The sequence below is a fragment of the Palaemon carinicauda genome, chromosome 1, assembly GCF_036898095.1.
Source record: "Palaemon carinicauda isolate YSFRI2023 chromosome 1, ASM3689809v2, whole genome shotgun sequence".
NCBI classification, from domain to species: domain Eukaryota; kingdom Metazoa; phylum Arthropoda; class Malacostraca; order Decapoda; family Palaemonidae; genus Palaemon; species Palaemon carinicauda.
Window position 1 is genome coordinate 119,866,963 of NC_090725.1, and position 19,514 is coordinate 119,886,476.

A 19,514-nucleotide genomic window follows, 5' to 3' on the forward strand; every position below is an offset into this window, starting at 1 on the left:
TAAAGAAATTCAAAAGGTGATTTATTTTCGGGCCCTTTCATTTCCCTTAAAGGCATTTTGCATTACAGTACAGTATTATGCAGTCTTGCTGTGGATGTACGTATTTTTAATGTATGAGCCGTCAATCTAAACATTTTTTTGTAATTATGTTATCAAATAAACAAATGTTATCAATAAATATATTTAATGCACAATCTTTTCAAATTAACTACATATCTAAGGAAAAATTTAATATGAGTCAGAGAAAAAGGGCATCTCAAATAATCATACTGCGTAAAGTAGAACAGCTGGCTTACTGTATCAAACCACCTATTATATTAATTTTCCCTACCTATTTTATATTTTGTCTTTCACAACTTCTTGCATTTTAGGGATATGGTACCCATATGTTTAATAATAATTTAGACATGTATTTACTCCTATGTTGTTAAAAATAAGTAGACTAGCCTACATTGCCGAATATGTTAAAGCTATGCTAATATTTACTGTACTATCAAGAGAGTAGTGAATTGTCTAGTATAAATATTAGCTTTATATCATTGTGAACTTTATTGATTTTTGCCTTATTGTTTCATATTCTAGCTGTGAATTTTAATGATTACTTTTGCACATGCAAGTAATGACAGAAATTCGTTAGGTCAACGTTTGTATGGTGGAGGGTTACTGTATAATTCTACCACCACTGCCCTATTACCAGATGAGTGTGGTAGGTAACAATGAAATTCAATGAGATTAAATTTTCTATTGAAATTATTTATTTCAATACTTATTGAACTTCATCAGCAATCCCTCCCTCCTACCCACTCAGGGATGAATGATAGGTTCTCAGTCTTTACAACCCCATCAAAGGGGAAGATGATAGCAAAGAAATCCCTTTGCTCATATGGCAGTCAACTCTTTAGGTGTGGCCAAGGTTGGGTGGGGAATACTACACAGGGCAGCCATAGTCCCAATGGTGAGATCTTTAGAAAATTTTAATTTGGGGGACAGCAATGAACTTTGATAAGTATTGAAATAATTAATCTTCCTATAAAAACGGATTAAGTTATATGTGACTACAGTGATATATCCCAGAGAATTTACCGAAGGTACCCAGAATTCTAACTCCTGGAGCGAGTATCCCTTAAATCTCTCCAAGGGATATCGCGTAAGGACGTATCTTGACACATCTCATAGCTATTTACACCCCAAATAGCCTTTCATTACGAGAGGGAATGTGGCAAGAAAAATAGGAGAGTCTTAGAGAGGTAAACACTCGACTCTCCTAATGTACTGTAAAATAGTTCGGGCTTCCGCCGCTACGCGGCGCCACCAAACATTCTTCCGTAGCTTTTAAAGTATTTATTACAGATACAGTACCATAGGGAGGGATAAACACCCTTTAACCAAAGGAGGGTTAGTCCATCAGGACGACATGGCTCTTTCACCCAAAAATAGATTTTTCACTACGCTCAAAATCCGTTTTTTGGGCTTAGGCCATGTCGTGCTGATGGAAGTTTACCAGAGCATTAATGTATCTGTGGATTTAATTGTGCCGTTATCTCGAGTTGACTATTTCCTAATTGGACATAAAGACCAAAGACACTTGATGTTACCGCAATACATCAATCAACTGAGCATGTCATGTGCCAGTTCTTCCTGCCCCCTACAGGGAAAGTCTGTATAGACTCTAGGAAAAAACCCGAGGATTGTGAGTTCAAGGAACAATTTAGCAAGCAGAAGTATATTGTGTCATATATACGTAAAGAGTAGTTTGTATCAGGTACTGAATAGAGTACTGTACCTCCCAAGTCTGCCAATCAGATAAGTTTATGTTCACGTAGGAATCATAATACAGTAACAAACATAGTACAACCAAACTTATCTGTTTGCATAACAAGGGATCTTGTTCCTCAAGATCTCAAGAGGATCAAGGATGCTCTGAATATAATCAAATAATCTTACGGCGAGATAGACGCAAAGATTCCTTCCATAGTTTATTAACAAGAAACACAGAAGTTATGATTAAATCATATATTTTATGCTATACATAGACATAAAAAGCATAATGGTAATAACAAATTATATAGGTTTCGTCTACCAGAGAAACATTGCCACTCTATGAAATAGGAAATTTCAATAAATGTTATTACTAAAAACATCACGCATAAATATGCTGGCACACATGTCAAATATTATGCTTAAGTTCACTTAAGTGAGTAAGACAGTATATAATGTCCATATCGACACTCAATATCATGATATACCGAAGTCTATCATGTACACCCTTCACTAACAGTCCCAATTAGTGCACTGTCCTTTGCAGTAATCAAACTACAGGCTTTATTACACAGCCTGCAGCCACCACATGAAGTTTTATTTCTTGCAGTTGCTTCGCATAGTGCTTGAAAAATACTCTGGAGGACTTCCAACCAGTATAAGCACGCAGATTATCAAACGACATAGTTTGAAAAAAATTGAGAGACGAGGCAACCTTTCTCGGATCATGACCTGCAGGTGTACTATCAGGATCCGCTCTGCGAATAAAGTAAGTGATTTTCGCCCTTATCTGTTTCAAAGATAATGTCGAACCAGAAGTCTCTCCCCTAAAAGGTTGGCCATCCCTAAAGTCTGAAGTTCTACGAAGATAGACCTTTAAGCATTCCACTGGACAGAGAGATGCTTCTTCCTTCAGAGGGCAGATTCTCCAGGGGCCCCATCTCTTAGTGGGTAGCTCATTCTTGGCGAGAAACGTCGGATCCGGAAAGAGATTTAGTTCACCATTTGGTGTAAACTGTATGTGGCCGTCATGCCTCGAGAGGGCCACTATTTCACTAACTCTGGCTCCTGAAGCTAGTGCAAATAAAAATATCACTTTCTGAGTCAAGTCTTTCTAGCGAGCAATCTTCATTGTTCAAGGTCGAAGCCAGATGAAGCACCTTATCCAAGGACCATGAAATAGCCCTAGGAGGGGCTGCAGGTCGAAGTTTAGCACAGGCTTTCGGAATCTTATTGAAGATTTCATTAGAAAAGTCCACTTGGAAGGCATAAAGAATCGGTCTAGCCAAGGCAGATTTGCATGTCGTAATCGTATTAGCCGCTAGTCCTTGTCCGTGAAGATGGATGAAGAAGGACAAGCAGAAATCCGTAGAAATCTCTTGAGGTTTCTTCGCCTTAACAAAGGCCACCCATTTCTTCCAGGAGGATTCGTATTGTCTTCTCGTTGACTTTGACTTGTACTCTTCGAAGAAGTTAATACTGTCTGCCGAAATCCCGAACCTTTTCTTGACCGCTAGGGTGAGAAAATCATGAGATGAAGATTCTGGGTTTTCTCTGATGAAGCGTAGACAGTCGATTTCTGTACTAGCTGAGTCAGAACTGGTTCCGGCAACGGGATCAGCTTCAGGCGTAGTTCTGTTATCAACGGAAACCATACACTGCCTGGCCACTTGTGGGCCACTATCGCTGCCCATCCCCGAAAGGATCTCAGTTTGTCGAGTGCTTCCAACAAAAGGTTGGTTGGTGGGAACAGGTAAATCCTGGACCACCTGTTCCAATCCGGGGACATTGCGTCCGTAGCTTCCGCTAGAGGATCCTCGTACGGGGTTACGTACCGGGCCAACTTCTTGTTGTCGCTCGTTGCGAAGAGATCTACTTGCAATCCTGGGACTTTGTTCAATATGAACGAGAATGATCCTGCGTCTAGGGACCATTCGGACTCTTATCGGGCTGAACCTGGATAGAGCGTCCGCTGTCACATTGCGGAATCCTTGAAGGTGGATTGCTGATAAGTGCCATTTCATCTTCTTGGACAGATGAAAGATTGCTAGTATCACATGATTTAGCTGAGGCGATCTCGAACCTTGTCGATTTATGCATCTCATAACCACTTCGCTGTCTAGAACCAGACGAATGTGGATAGAGCGGCGAAGTTTCAGTTTCTTCTGGGAAAGAAACACTGCCATGGCTTCCAGGTAATTGATGTGGAAGGACTTGAAGAGGGGGAACCAAGTTCCCTGTACCTTTCGATGATGAGAATGACCCCCCCATCCTTCCTTTGAGGCATCCGTGTGGACGGTGACTGCAGGAGGGGGTGGTTGCAAGGGTACTTTTCCTCTTAAGCTCTTCACTTCCGACCATGGCTTGAGAATTGATCGTAGACGACTTGGTAGTGGTCTTAGTAGATCTCTTCGATCGTTGTAAGCGAATTTTCTCCAGATCCCTGATGCATCTTTTAGTCATGCTCTCAAAAGTAGGTCCGTCAAAGAGGCAAACTGGAGAGACCCCAACACTCCCTCCTGTTGTCTTCTTGATATTCTTCGGGATTGAAGAAGATTTTTGACGGCCCCTGCTATCTCCTTTCTTTTTGCCATCGGCAACGAGAGGCAATGTGACTGTAAGTCCCAGTGAACTCCCAGCCACTGGAACTTTTAAGCTGGAGACAGCCGAGACTTTTTCAAGTTTATTTTGAACCCTAGATACTCTAGGAACTGGATCACCTTTATGGAGGCTTGCACGCATTCTTCCTTGGATGCTGCCCACACCAGCCAGTCGTTCAGGTAAGCCATTACCTGAACACCCTTGAGGCGTAGTTGTCGAGTAACTGCGTTCGCAAGCTTTGTAAATATTCTCGGTGCGATGTTCAAACCGAAGGGCATGGCTCTGAAGACATATCTTCTTTTCTGGAGCTTGAACCCTAAGTAGGGGGAAACCTGACGGTTGATTGGTACATGCCAGTACGCATCCGTCATGTCTATGGAGACTGTGTATGCCCTTTTGGGCAGAAGGGTCCTTATGTGCTGAAGCGTCAGCATTCTGAACTTGTAGTTCACAATGAACTTGTTGAGTGGGGATAAGTCCAGAATGACTCTGAGCTTTTCCGAATCCTTTTTCGGAACACAGAATAGCCTTCCTTGAAACTTGATGGACTTTGCTTTTCGTATTAATTTCTTTTCCAGTAATTCCTGAACATATTCTTCCAAAACTGGGGTTGAAGGTTGGAAGAAATGAGGAAAGCTTGGTGGAGTTGGGTTCCAACTCCACCCTAGTCCCATCTTGATCCGGCTGTGGGCCCAAGGATCGAAGGTCCACCGATCCTGAAAATGGAGAAGTCTCCCTCCTACCGGCAGCATCTCACTTTGAGTGCTGGTTGGAGGATTTACCTCCTTGGCCACGTCCACGCTTGTAGCCTCTTCCTCTGAAGGGGCGTCTACAGGAACCTCGAAAGGATCCTCGAGACTTTGGCTTAAAAGAAGCCGATTGCCTTTCAAAGGCTGGGGTGAACAGTGTTTGGGGCACCAGTTGAAAGGTGGTGGTAGGTTGTGCCACTGTGTGAGACACCGTGGCCACAGGAAGCTGTTGGTGTTGCTGTCTTGGTTGAGAGGGCAACCGAGGTCGTTTAGACTTGTTCTTCGGCTGGGGACCTCCTTCAGCCGAAGATTTCCTCTTTGAGGATAATCCCCACTTGGAGAGCAGATTTCTGTTCTCCGAGGCAGCCTTATCTACGACCTCTTTGATCACATCACTAGGAAAGAGGTCTTTTCCCCAGATATTAGAAGCTATGAGCTTCCTGGGTTCGTGTTTTACGGAGGCGGAAGCAAACACGAACTCTCTACAAGCCGTCCTGGCTCTGACAAAGTTGTACAGGTCCTTAGTTACTGTAGCCAAGTGAGCCTTGGCAAAGACCATATACATGTCTGGGGTATCAGGAATGCTAGCCATTGTTTCTAGCCCTGTTTGGAGAGACATAGACGCAGCCAGGCGTTCTTTAGTCTCGTGTTCTCTTTTAAAGAGAAACTCTGACAGCTTTGGGAGGTCCTCGTTGAACTGTCGTCCAGCGATATCGGCCTCCAGCTTCCCGACTGAGAAGGTAACATGAACGTCCTTCCAGTCTTTATCATCTGATGGGAAAGCAAGGGAGAAAGGCTTGCATTCTTCTAGCGTGGGACAGGGTTTTCCTGCCCTCACCACCTTCAGGGCTGCTTTAAGCCCTTTATCCATAAAGGGAAAAGCACGTTGAGGGTCAGCAATAAATGATGGGTATTTCTTGCTCAAAGACAGCACCTTTGAGCTAGTGAATGCCCTCTCTTTTAGGTTTGACGTAAGCATAGCTTGCGCCTTAGCGAGCTCAAAGACAATTACTTCTTTGGGCTCCGTCTCTTCTTTGGCTACCGGTTCATTTTTGAGCCAGACATAACAATCCGGGTAGACCCCTCTGCTGGGGCAAAACTCAATCTCCTCCACTGGAACGGAACCCAGTTTCTCCTAGAGGAAGATCCTGCCTGCTGACATAGGCATATGTTCCGCATACTGTACCTCCACGGGTTAACGTCGGAGAATGCAGGAAGGTCCTTAACGTTAAACTTCTTCGGGGCTAGGGGTGAAGAAACTTAACTGCTCAATTTCTGTCCGGAAATTGGTCTCTTTCTCGGTAGACTTCTTCTGTAAGTCATAAACCATTGACATTAAGGACTGGAGAGTACTAGTAATCGTTTCCAGATGAGGCGGTTGTGAAGATGTTGAGGGTGCTGGCTCAGCCACCGCAGCCGAAGAAACCGAAGCCACTTCGATGTTCTCCACATCACTAGCAGGAGGGACAACAAGCCTCCTGGTCTAACTCTTCTACAAGGAGATTCTTCTCGGTCTCCTCAGAGGCGACAGACATATTGTCGTCTAAATGGATACTTTCCAAAGTATCCGCAACATCAGGTTCTTTAGGCTTCTGAACCTGAATCTGCACCAAAGGGATTGCAGGTTTTGTCTGGGGGATGATAGCGTCATCACGCGCTCCGGGGAAGAGACAGTCCCTCATCCTAGCATTAGGAAGGTATGGGCCCGAGGTGTTCTTTTGAAAACCTCTTACCCATTTACGCAGTGCAGCCCTAGCTGCATCCCTAAACTCGGTAGACTTTTGTTCATCAAAAGCCTCCTTAACCAACTTCTCACACACGGTACATACCTTTGGGTCCCAGTACTTGAGAGCCCCTTTGGTGATGGAACAGCGGGCGTGAGACCTACACATGCCATGTCCGTAGAAGTCCTTGCTGCGGACCTTACAAAAGTTGTTCCCGCACTCAGGATGCTCCTCCTGTAAATAAAAGAAAAGCAAATGAGTTTACTGTGAAATCTTCTGATTTCAACATAACAACAGTTATAATATTTAGCTTGGATAGGGTAAGCTATAGAAGGAAAAACACCCACATGTGTTTCCCGATCAGCCATTTGCTATGACCCCCCCCCCCATATTGAACTAAAAAATTCATAAAGAATTAAATAATAATAGAGGCAATATCTAAGATATTTAGTGTCTTCTTGACACATCCTCTTAAAATGTTCAATATAGTGGATAATATTAAATGGATATAACCATTATTATAGAAGAGAATCATCTCTCTATATGATGGTCTCACAAATGGCTGTACAAGAACCACTTGTAGGCTGGAAAAAATAATAATTTTTCCTGGATACAGCAGTTGTCGGCGGCAGTATGCCGTCAATGTTGCCGGCCCCGCCGACACTGCCGGGCCAATGCCGGCCCTGCCGACACTGCCAGCCTCGCCGACACTGCCGGTCCCGCCGGCAACGTCGGCATGATGGGCTAGCTAGCTTATGCCGACAGGCCAGCGTCTAGTCGAACCTGCCAGCAATAAAATAATAATATAAGTGGCTGACAAAGTCAGCCTTGCCGGCATTGTCAGCATATTGGGCTAGTCCGGCATATGCCGGCAGGCTGGTATCTACCAGACCTGCCGGCAATATAATGTTTAATATTTGGATGGAAGGCATAGGATAGTTGCCGGCTAGCTACTCAGTTGCCGGCAGACATACCTAGGACCTAACGGTTTACGATGTCCGAGGAAAGGGTTAACAGCGAACTGTTAGCCTAGCCATCCAAAACTGGCGGCAGAATTAACTATTGACGTAGCCCATGATTGATAGTAGGAGAAAAAGATAAGGATAGAAGACGGCAAAGATCAACTAAGACGTCTACATCCTGAAAGAGTGTGCCAGTGGAAGAGGGAAATAAATTCGGGCTTCCACTCAACCATATCCCATCTTAAGGCATATGGAAGGCAGTCCAAGGGAGGACTCTAAGGTACACTCAAAGATATGAGGTTATCTGCCAACAGCGTACTAGCTACGGACAGAAAAACTCAAGCCAGGTCCACAGACGTCCATAGGAGCATATGTAGGACCATGGCCATAAGGGTGTTGGATCATTCAACACGAAAGAGATAGCGGGGCAGGGGTGAATAGTCCATAAGAAAGGTAATACCCTAGGGCCTTACCTAACCTGAAGGATTCTGTCCTCATAGTAACCTCAAATAGGGGAATTCAATTCCCCAGGTTGGGTTAGGCAATGAGAGAACGTCCGAAAACGAACTCTAAGAGAACAGAATCTCGTACCAGGGATCAAAACAGGGAAGAAACCTATCTTCCAGTTAAGAACCCCTAATACAGGACTGTCTGCTAGACCATAAGGCGGAAATTGTGAAACAATAACCACCAAGGTCTAGGGAGGCTAGCCTCCTGACCAGCAACTAGTCCTACTGGAATACCGACAAGCTAACTCGGTTGCCGGTATAAATCCAGGTAGCTAGATGCCTAACACAGACTTTACTCTGATGTCCCGTCCTCAACTCCAAACTCAATGCTGACAAGCTACTCAGTTGCCAGCTCAGAGAAAAGGAGAGAGAAACGAAATGCCCCAGAGAATTTACCAAACCATAGGTAACAGCAAATTCACTGAAGATAGCCTAGGCTAATCAGAGGGAAAGAGAATTACTCTTATATCTCATAGAGATAGTATTGACTTAAAGGGGCAATGATGTCTATCTTACCCCTAAAGACAATACAAAAGTAATGGGGACATATAAAGTATACTAAAGCACTAAAGCTATTAAGCTAAAGAGCTTAGAGAAACGTTCTACGTAACTAGTATACTATATGGAAGAGGAAAAAGAAATAGTAATATCTTAATTGTATAAAATATTGCCTAAGCTTCAATAAAACTTTACCAGGAAGGTTGTATCATGCATTAGGTGTGAAAGTGCCTAGGCTACTAGCCTAGCACCCGTGAGGCTCTTATCAAAGGCCAAAAACATGACAACAATGACATAATATAAAAATTCCTAGCTAAACTTCTAGTTAGCTAAAGTTATTAAAGCAATAATGCCGGGAATATCGTTCTTGCTAACTAAATGAACAAAAGAACGATCGCGTTCATGACACCATCCGGCTGGCAACGGCTCTTGTTACGTTAATTACGATATCAATCGAGAGCAAAAACTGGCAAGAGCCTACATTTACACAATCTAAAGATATTACTTAACTTTCCAGATGCTGATGAAGCGGGAGAATCCATCATTAGCAAAGAAATTCCTCGAAAATAGCGAGATAACACTAAGAAATACTGTCACCAAAAGCTACAAACGAAAGAATGTTTGGTGGCGCCGCGTAGCGGCAGAAGCCCGAACTATTTTACAGTACATTAGGAGAGTCGAGTGTTTACCTCTCTAAGACTCTCCTATTTTTCTTGCCACATTCCCTCTCGTAATGAAAGGCTATTTGGGGTGTAAATAGCTATGAGACGTGTCAAGATACGTCCTTACGCGATATCCCTTGGAGAGATTTAAGGGATACTCGCTCCAGGAGTTAGAATTCTGGGTACCTTCGGTAAATTCTCTGGGATATATCACTGTAGTCACATATAACTTAGGAAGCTACCAACGAAGGAACTTCCATCAGCACGACATGGCCTAAGCCCAAAAAATTATGTAATTAGAACGGAGAGATTTAGAACATAAATGCTTAGCTTAGCCATAAAATTCAATAGATTGTGTCTAAGGTATTGTAATTATATAAGACAAGGTCAACGAACTTGATAGAAACTTATTCTTATCTACTAATAGTTTGGAGGAAAACTCAAGTTTGTCATAGGACAATACTTTTTATATTGCTTAAATCTATCTATTATGTAAGATTTAGAAATTATCAATGGCACTAATAGCAGATGGAGTTGAAAATTAAAGGAATTGAAGAATTGATTGACGACCAAAAATAATTTAAAGATTTTGATCAAAAGAAATTGAAAAGACCAAGAAATTTTAGGAGTGATTGAACAATCTTCAAAGGTGTACCTCGCCACTGTCAGTTTTATCAGGTATAACTGCATTATGGTTTTTAAAGTTAATTTTTTAAGCCGTCACTTAGATGAATGTGTTGGATAATACTCACCTGTGATGAGGTTTATAGTCTTTTTTTTTAATGCTCAACTAGTTTAACTAGACTTCTTTGTTCAAAGGTTGGGTGATTGGGAAAAAAACAGCACTCACAGTGTATAAAATAAGAAAATAAGAATTTGTTCTATGTATAAAATATGTCATGCTAACTAAAAACAGCAGGACTCTATACTAATCGTTCAATTCTAATGTATTTGCCTTTCAAGTTCAATTAAACAATGATATATTTGACAGAACCTTGATTTTACAGGAAATATCAGTAAGCGAACCATCTTTGGGTAGCCCAAAGACTAACTCGGTCCGTAGCAGGAGGACAGGCACATCACCTTCTGAGGAGGGTAACTCTTCTGATTCTTCAGAACGTCCACTAAGCACTGACTCAAGAAAGAAAAGCAAAAATTGGTTTCGGAATGGTATTACAGGAAGTTTGAAATTAGGGAGAAGTAAGAAACAAAAAGATATAATTTCAGAAAAAGAACCAATTAAAGAAACTTCCAAAATTTAATGTGGTAAATTGTTAATACTTTGACTATGTAGTGAGGCATTTAAGCTGGTTTCTTGTCTGCACAATTACTCATAATTTCAACCACCTATATGATGTATTTAAATACTATATAATCAAGTTTTGTGTTTCCTTTAAATTTTTTTTCTACCTCACCAGTATATAACTGATGTAATGTACTTATTTCCTGATAAATTCTATTAAAGTTCAGTCTTTACACCCTTGTGGTTATATGTGCAAGATGAAGAAACTTAACATCTATGTGATAGATGGTGATTACTGTTGGAAAAAGGTGGTTTTTCTCATTCCACTTAGCTCGAGTGTCAGACTTTTGACAGTGGCAATATTATTCTACCTAGTACAGTAATATTTTTATCATTACAAAGTAATCTTAGTCATTTTGTCCCAAACCTAACTTTCTTAGTTCTAATATCGTTAATAATTTGACAGTTTGTATACACATATATTTAGAGTTCCATTAATGTCCGTGCTAATGTTTTTAAATTTTCATTTGTTTTGTTTATAGATTACTGTACTTGTAATTTTCTATATTAGGCCTCTTCCACATGAAGGCTGTAAGTGAGCTATGATACACAAGCATAAATTGTGCATGTTTCTCAGCTGCAATAGTACTTGTAAATATAAGTTTTATTATCGAAAAGGGAGAGAATATACACGAAATAGGATTAAGTGAAATTGTGACCTATCGGGCTTTCAGCTAAATGTAGTGATTCGATACCATAATTGTACAGGATCAAGATTTAGATTATTTTTAGTATACATTAAAAGTACATTTAATAGTTTGTTCATATTCAAAACAAGTTCTTACTTTTATTCATTTATATCATTTTTATTGAATGAAATTAATGGTATATAGACCAAGTAAATTCATGATCAGAAATTTCTAAATTTCATAGTCTAAAAATATATAGAGATGGAGGGTTGGGAAAGTTATTTCACTGATTTCTGTTGTACCGTTTCCATTTTTTTCATAATTAATGATAGATCATCATTAATATTTTCAACTATACAGTACTTGTTAAATATTCTAGCCTTTAATTTTTCCAAATATTTCACTTGTACCTTTTGGACATTTTTAACTCTGAGTAAAAGAACGGATAAAATTGCCCACCTGCCTTTGTAAATTCAGGTCTCTAAATATTGTTTAGTTAATGAGGCAACACTTATCAGTTTTCTGTACATTTTGTCTTCAAGTTTATAAGTATAGAAAGTATATTAGTCCACTAGTCTTTATACTTTGTCCTACATAAGACATTTTGGTGGTAGATGATTGAATGGGCATATGATAAGTTCTGTGATTCTGAAGTGTCTCACTGTGCATTTCATATTGATATAGCCAAAGGCATTATATAAATCTATGTATTATATAGTAAGCTTACTGTAAATGATATTACAGTTCTAAAGAGGTGCAGTTTTTTTCCTTGTTAATTTAGGTAATTTCTAGAAATATTGTTCCTACATCTCTCCAACAGGATTATCAGTTTTATTATAATAATTATTTCTCCAAGCCATGTTAGGCCAATGAAGATTCCTTTTGTCTTTAGATAGATTAAAAACCTCTTAAAGTAACTTGCAATACTGTACAGTTTTATAGAAGTATAAACAGTGTGACTGGTGATTATGGTAGGATTTGCTGATCAACAGTATCTTATCAGTTTTTCTTTTATATTTTAATGTTATATTTATGAGGCATTGAAATGTTTGAAAAGCACATCAAGAATGTTGTTATAGATTTGTGATACCCTTCACATGAATAGCCCTGGTGGCTAGAAAATCTTTACTCAATTTTGTTTCCTCTATTTAAATGGCATTCAATTTTATATGTATTTCCCACATTCTTGTTTTTTGCATATTATTTTATTGAATATCATGTGATGTATCTTTAATTTTCATACTGTAGAGTAGTTAGTAGGTGGATAGGCTTGTTATAACATTGTGCGTAAGTAGAGATAGTTAATATTTGTTGATAAAAAAAAAAAAAAGTCTTATCCATGTGCACATAGAAATGGGAGGTATGAATGTCATTTTTATTTTGAATGTTGAGGTGATGTACTTGGATGGCTGTGCATGTACTTGCAGATATTAATTAAGTTAGAGTTCAATTTGTAATAAAACTCTTCAGGCGAGGTCATAGTTTTCAAAATGTCTATCGTGAAGAACCTTCTACAGCTACACAATAGTACAGAATATGTAAATAAATTTTGAATTCTTTAGCCAGCTAATATTGTTCAGTTTGTTTAAAACAAAAGTTTACTGTATATACTGTACATTATTTTATTTCATATACTGATTTAATATTTTACTTCAAATACTAAAGATTGAATATTCAACAGTGAAAAGTGTATGGTAGTCAGAAGTTTTGCTCCTACACATGTTATTTGACAAGTTTTTAATTTTCATAAGGTTTCTGGCATAGTGTGATATAGATATTAAATTTCAGTTAATAAAATCTTACTCTCTAAATAACATTTATGATTAATTTACCAATATTTTTTATTAATGGGATGTTAATGTTTACCAGGTTAGGTTTGGCACCTATTGCTGTTTAATGTAGTTTATAAGAAAAAAATACTGGATCCTACTAATCTTTAAGAATCTATTTAAGACCTTCAGAATTTAAAATATTGATGTTTGGAACTTGATAATTTTTTTATTCAAATGGGGCAAAATTTATCTTAGTGTATAGGCTGTAATACAGTATAAGATACAGTGCAGTATTTTAATTTTGCAGATTCGGTTTTTTAATTGGTGTAGGTTGATCTGGTAATGAATTTTTTTGGAAAATAAAAAATGACAATGAAGTTGAAAGTGAAAGGATATGTTATAATCTTTAGTATCTGAGATGACAAGTTACTTATTCATTAGAAGTGAATAATGTTGCACTATTAGTATTATGTTTTAGGAATACAGTGCTTGTAGCTAGAAGATAAAATTTAGTTTTAGAAAAAGTTATTTTTTTACAATGACTTCTGGCTTGCACCTTCCTATCCTTACCTATAATGTTCTTTTGAAACCTTAAGTACAGTACAGAAATATTTTGCACTGTATGTAGATGGATGTGATTATGTGTGTATATATGTATGTAAGTACATACTGTATGTATATGTGCATGTAGGTATATGTGTGTGCATGTGTATACCATTCTTATATTACATGATATGCCTTATGATGTGTGTTGATGTGTTTATTTTTGTATGACCGACGGGATATTGTGTATTTAGGCAAACAAACATGTTAAATTTTGTAGTATGCATACAAGTACTGTTATGGAATGTATGATTATGGATTTTGGACTTTGAGCTTCATATTTTGTGAACAATTATTTTTTAAATATTGGAAAAAATTAAATTCAGGGACAAAATTATAATCTGCGATTGTTAAGTCAATATAGATGTTTTTACTTTTGTAACATGACGATTAATTTGTTATTACAAATTATTGTTACCTTGAAAAATAAAGGATGAAAGAAACACTTGATATCACATGAATTCACTTCACCTGTATCCCTTTCTAAAAAGAAAGTATGTTGAATTAGTCTGTGGCTTTTGTTCTCCTTTACTATTTCCAAGTTGCAGTATTCATATTAAAAGTAAACCAAGATGTATAATTCATGTTCATAAAACGGATTTTGAGCAAAGCGAAAAATCTATTTTTGGGTGAGATAGCCATGTCGTCCTGATGGAAGGTTCCTTTTGGTAGCTTTTTAAGGGATATTTGCTAGTGATAATCCCAGAGAATTAACTTAAGGTTTCCAGAATTCTAACCCCTGGCGCGATTTATCCATAATAAAAAAATTAAGGATACTGTATCGCATAATATCAGGGGACGTATTTTTTAGATATGACACATAGCAATCTTCACCACAAATAGATTTAACTCTTTGAGGGGGAAGAGTGGCGAAAGAATGGGGTGCCGATCTACTGTAGGTACCCGGTGGACCTCCTATCCGCACTACTACCGGCCGCCATTTCTTTACTTGTGTTTAAGCAGGAATAGCCGTAGATAGAGTAGTTTCGGGCGGGGTCAGCAAAAAGGGTGGGTCTATTAGGACGACATGGCTATCTCACCCAAAAATAGATTTTTCGCTTTGCTCAAAATCCGTTTTTGGGCTTGGCCATGTCATCCTTATGGAAGCTTACCAGAGAATTAACTTGAAAGTACTATATCTGTGGGTTTGTGTAAGTGCCTTCTACCTTGAATGTGGTCCTTATCTGGTCTCTTAGACCTGTATATGATATAGACCTGTATATGATATTACCGTTATCTGACATTTCCACTAAGCTTGGAACTGGCTTAGGGCTTCCTGCCCCCTGCAGGGAAAGTGTCGACATCGACAATAAGGATTCAAGGCTTGATTTTCCGTAGGGACAGAAGGTAAAACTTAGGAAATTACCTTTCACATACCTTGGAAATCTGTACTCTGATTTCAAGTTGGACCCTTCTAGGGTTTAATTAAAACTCTTGGTATGCTTTATTCGTCTGTAACTGAGATAGCAGCAATAAGACGCAAATACTTTTAGTATTTCTACCTTGCAACTAGATTATCAAATGTAGTTACAATAGGGTATGAATCTGATCCAGCATTGAAAACACATCAGGGTCTATATTTTCTCTTGTCGATAAAATATGTTATTTCATCGAAATGATGCCACTCAATGGAGATGTAAAACCAAATCTGACTGACTTGTACAGATTTTGGGAATGTATGAACACCGTGACGCAACGTTCACTCGGCACTGGTGTTATTGGTCAGATATGCACCTATATGGAACAGTGTGTTAATCATCGTTGTGATTTGCACTTGAGGGTAAATGTACCCTTGCACCTAATGCACTGGAAAGTCCCAAAGCAGTTCTAGGTACCTTAGGGAGTCGTAGGGTAAGTACGGTCCCTTGAAAATTCTTTTGGAATTTACTTACCCATTAGCGAAGGGTCTCCCTCGCTGTATCTCCAGTCTCGATGTTGACTGAGGGAGCTTCTCTGAAGCCGTTGGCCAGCAGGGTCGAACAGGTGGGGCAACCCTTCAGGTACCAATACTTGAGGACTACCGAAACGATGCTGCGGGGGGCATGAGTCCTGCACTTCGTGTAGCCACAAGAGTCTTTGTCTTTGTGGTTGCAGGCTAAGGCTGTGCACTTCTAGAAATGTTGTCCCAAGGTTAAGGCACTGATGAAAATCCACAGATACAGTAATGCTCTGGTAAGCTTCCATAAGGACGACATGGCTTGAGCCCAAAAAACAGATTTTGAGCAAAGCGAAAAATCTATTTTTGAGTGAGATAGCCATGTCGTCCTGATGGACCCACCCTCCTTTTCTATAGAAAAAGTCTTCGCAGAATCCCTCCCGAAACTACTGTATCTGTAGCACCATGCTCAACGCTACAAGGAATGTTTGCCATCTTGGGTATGGCGCCATCTAGTATGGGAAGTAGGGTAGCCAAGATACGGCTCCCCTTCTAATTTTGCCACTTTCCCCCTCGAAGCGTAAACGCTATTCAGGGTGAAGATTGCTATGTGGCGTGTCAAGAATACGTCTGCTGGGAGTATATAATGGATTTTGAGCTTAGCGAAACATCTATTTTTGGGTGAAATAGCCATGTCGTCCTGATGGAAGGTTCCTAATAGTAGCTTCCTAAGGGATATATGTACTACAGGGATATTCCCAGAGAATTTACCTTTAGGTCTCCAGAATTCTAACTCCTGGTGCGAATATCCTTAAGAATTCTCTCAAGGATATGGCATAATATCAGCGGACGTATTCTTGAAACGCCACATAGCAATCTTCACCCTGAATAGCGTTTACGCTTCGAGGGGGAAAGTGGCAAAATTAGAAGGGGAGCCGTATCTAGGCTACCCTACTTCCCATACTAGATGGCGCCATACCCAAGATGGCAGACATTCCTTGTAGCGTTGAGCATGGTGCTACAGATAAAGTAGTTTCGAGAGGGATTCTGCGAAGACTTTTTCTATAGAAAAGGAGGGTGGGTCCATCAGGACGACATGGCTATCTCACTCAAAAATAGATTTTTCGCTTTGCTCAAAATCTGTTTTTTGGGCTCAAGCCATGTCGTCCTTATGGAAGCTTACCAGAGCATTACTGTATCTGTGGATTTTCATCAGTGCCTTAACCTTGGGAAAACATTTCTATGGTCATCTGGACCATTTGAGACAAATGACGTTAACGTTATCCGTCATTATCAGTAATCATAAACCATGTTAGTGCTTCCTGCTCCCTACAGGGAAGAGTCATTCTAGACGGTAGAAAAGGGGCCTCAAGGTTAGCATATATTGTATGAACAAACATAAGTATTCACTAGGTATACAAACGGTCTCACGGTTTGTATATATTGTCGGAACAATATCAGTGTCCATTATATTCATTGTTTATAAGCATACAATGATATGAGGTTTACTTACATGAGTAAGTCAAAGAACTCTGGCATCTTAAATATGCAAATTGCTGGGGGAATTAGGACGCAATTACATTCTAATAGACATTTATTTCTAATAAATGACTAAATGAAATAACAAGCGAAACGAATGTAACATGATGAAGGAATTATACATGTGACGTATACAGTAAAGAAATTATTTTCCCTTTTGAAAGGGAAAAAATGATGAGTGCCACTCTAAGACTGAAGAAGAACATTCTTAATAAATTTTTCCTTTATAATTTCTGTAAATGTTGTATTCTATCAACATTGTGTACTACGTACACATGGCACAAGTGTTATCTGTATAATTTCACACCTGAGATTCTGAACAGATTTAGTGTTACCTTGGCAACACTTATTCAAAGGGAGGTCACACGAAAATTGCTGACCCCTTCTCCTTTTAATTGATAGACCCAATCAATTTACTGTTCATCGCAGAGCTAGACGACAGGGTCCAAAATAGTACCTGCCACCACATAATGCTTCAATCCATAGATTTGCTTAGTATAGTGTCTGTAAGACACATTGGACAACCTCCGATCAGTAAGTGAGCGAGGACGCTGAAGTCCACACACTGAAAGGTTCAGTGATGAAGCAACTTTCCTCTGATCTTTTATCTGCAGGAGTACTGTCAGGATCCGCTCCGCAAAAAAGGTAGGTGAGCTTCGCCCTCAGTTGTAGGGATAGTTTGATCCAAAGTTTTCTCCTGTAAAGAGCTGTTCCTCCTGAAGTCTGAAGTTCTATGAAGATAGACCTTAGACGCTCTAGCAGACCTAGAGAGACATCTTCCTTCAGAGGGCAGATTCTGCAGGAGCCCCACCTCTTAGTGGGTAGGACGTCTTTAATGAGAAAGGTTAGATCAGAAGAGATGCAGTTCTCCCACTTAATGTGGCCCTCATCTCCAGATAGGGCCACTATTTCACTAACTCTAGTCCCAGAGGCTATAGCGAACCGAAAAAATAACCTTTTAGGTTAGATGCTTGAGGGAACAATCCTCATTGTTCACAGGTGAGGCATAATGTAGGACCTTGTCCAAAGACCATGAGATGGGCTTTAGTGGCGTTGCAGGCCTAAGCCTGCACATGTTTTCGGAAATTTATTAAAGATTTCAATCGTTAGATCCATTTAAAGGGCATATAGAAGAGGTCTAGTCGGGGCTGACTTGCACAGAGATAATGGTCCATGGATCCAAAGATCCCATCAAGTGACCTCTCTCGCAAAGTCGGCCATACCCTTGGTGCTTACGCAAGGGTTTACATGGGGACAAGGCCGAAGAACTAGCGTTCTCATAGTATCCAAGGATACACTGCCTCCTTCTCAAAGGCCATCGTGCTGTTGACCGCCAGACCTTGAATATAGGGGTGGACAGAGAAGGACAGGCAGAAGATCATGAGATTGCTTTCGGGCCCTTTTGCTTTACAAAACAATTTAGTTTTCCCAAGAAGACTCGTATTGTCTTCTCGTTGACTAGACTTCTATTCTTATAGGAATTCTATTTTGCCTTTAAGATCCCAGTCTTTTTTCCTAACCGTTAAGGGCAAGGAATTCATAAAATGAAGGGATCAGGTGTACTGTGATAAATCGAAGGCAGAAAACTTCTGAACCTCCTGGATAATCCTAGGTGCATAACTAGGACTAGCCTCAGCCTCAGTTCCTTCATTACAGGGAACGGGGTGTTCTTGGGCTTCCTGGGAGCCAACAGAGCCCCTCTTCCCTGGAAGGGTCTCAGCATGTAGAGGGCCTTCCGGAGGAAATTTGATGGGCTGAACAGGAATTCTAAGTCCATCACTTCTATTGTAGAGACATGATGTCTGTTACCTCCATTAGAGGATCCTCGTATGGGGCTAAATAACGAGATAGTATCTTGATAACGTTCGTGATGAAGAGAACGATCTGCAGCTCGGGGACTTGTCCCCCTCTGGGAGGGAATGGGTCTGCGTCCGTGTACCATTTCAACTCTATTGGGTTGAACCCGAGAAGAGCATCCGCTGTCACCTTGCGGATCATATATAAAAGAGCTGCTGATAGGCGCCATTCCCTTATGGAAGGGATGGCTAGCATTCCCTAATGAAATGAGACGTCCCTTATCCTCGACAGTTTCGACGCCTCATTATCGCTTCGATGCCCCAGATCAACCTGAGGAGGTCTGATCTGTGTGGAGAGAGTTTATCCACTCATTACAGGGCTAAAATGGCCTACAGGCTTTTGGCCTTTGGTCATTGTAGGGTAAGCGAAGAGGGAATGACCATCATTGGTCCTATTAGATCTCTTCGAGCGTTTGATGCGTATCTTCTCCAGCCTTTTAACGCATCTTATAGTTGTGCACGTAGCACTGGGT

At 40.1% G+C, this 19,514-nt stretch overlaps 1 protein-coding gene across 16 annotated transcripts in view; it reads left to right on the forward strand.

Annotated features, from left to right (window-relative positions):
* Positions 1-14,220, forward strand: part of Stim (stromal interaction molecule) — a 376,699-nt gene extending 362,479 nt beyond the window's left edge. For all 16 annotated transcript variants that reach the window (XM_068384428.1, XM_068384493.1, XM_068384551.1 and 13 more), the window contains one exon: positions 10,471-14,220. In XM_068384428.1, coding sequence (XP_068240529.1) covers positions 10,471-10,725 — 255 coding nt within the window. In that variant the 3' untranslated portion in view covers positions 10,726-14,220. The remainder of the gene's footprint in view (positions 1-10,470) is intronic.
* The last annotated feature ends 5,294 nt before the right edge of the window (positions 14,221-19,514 follow it).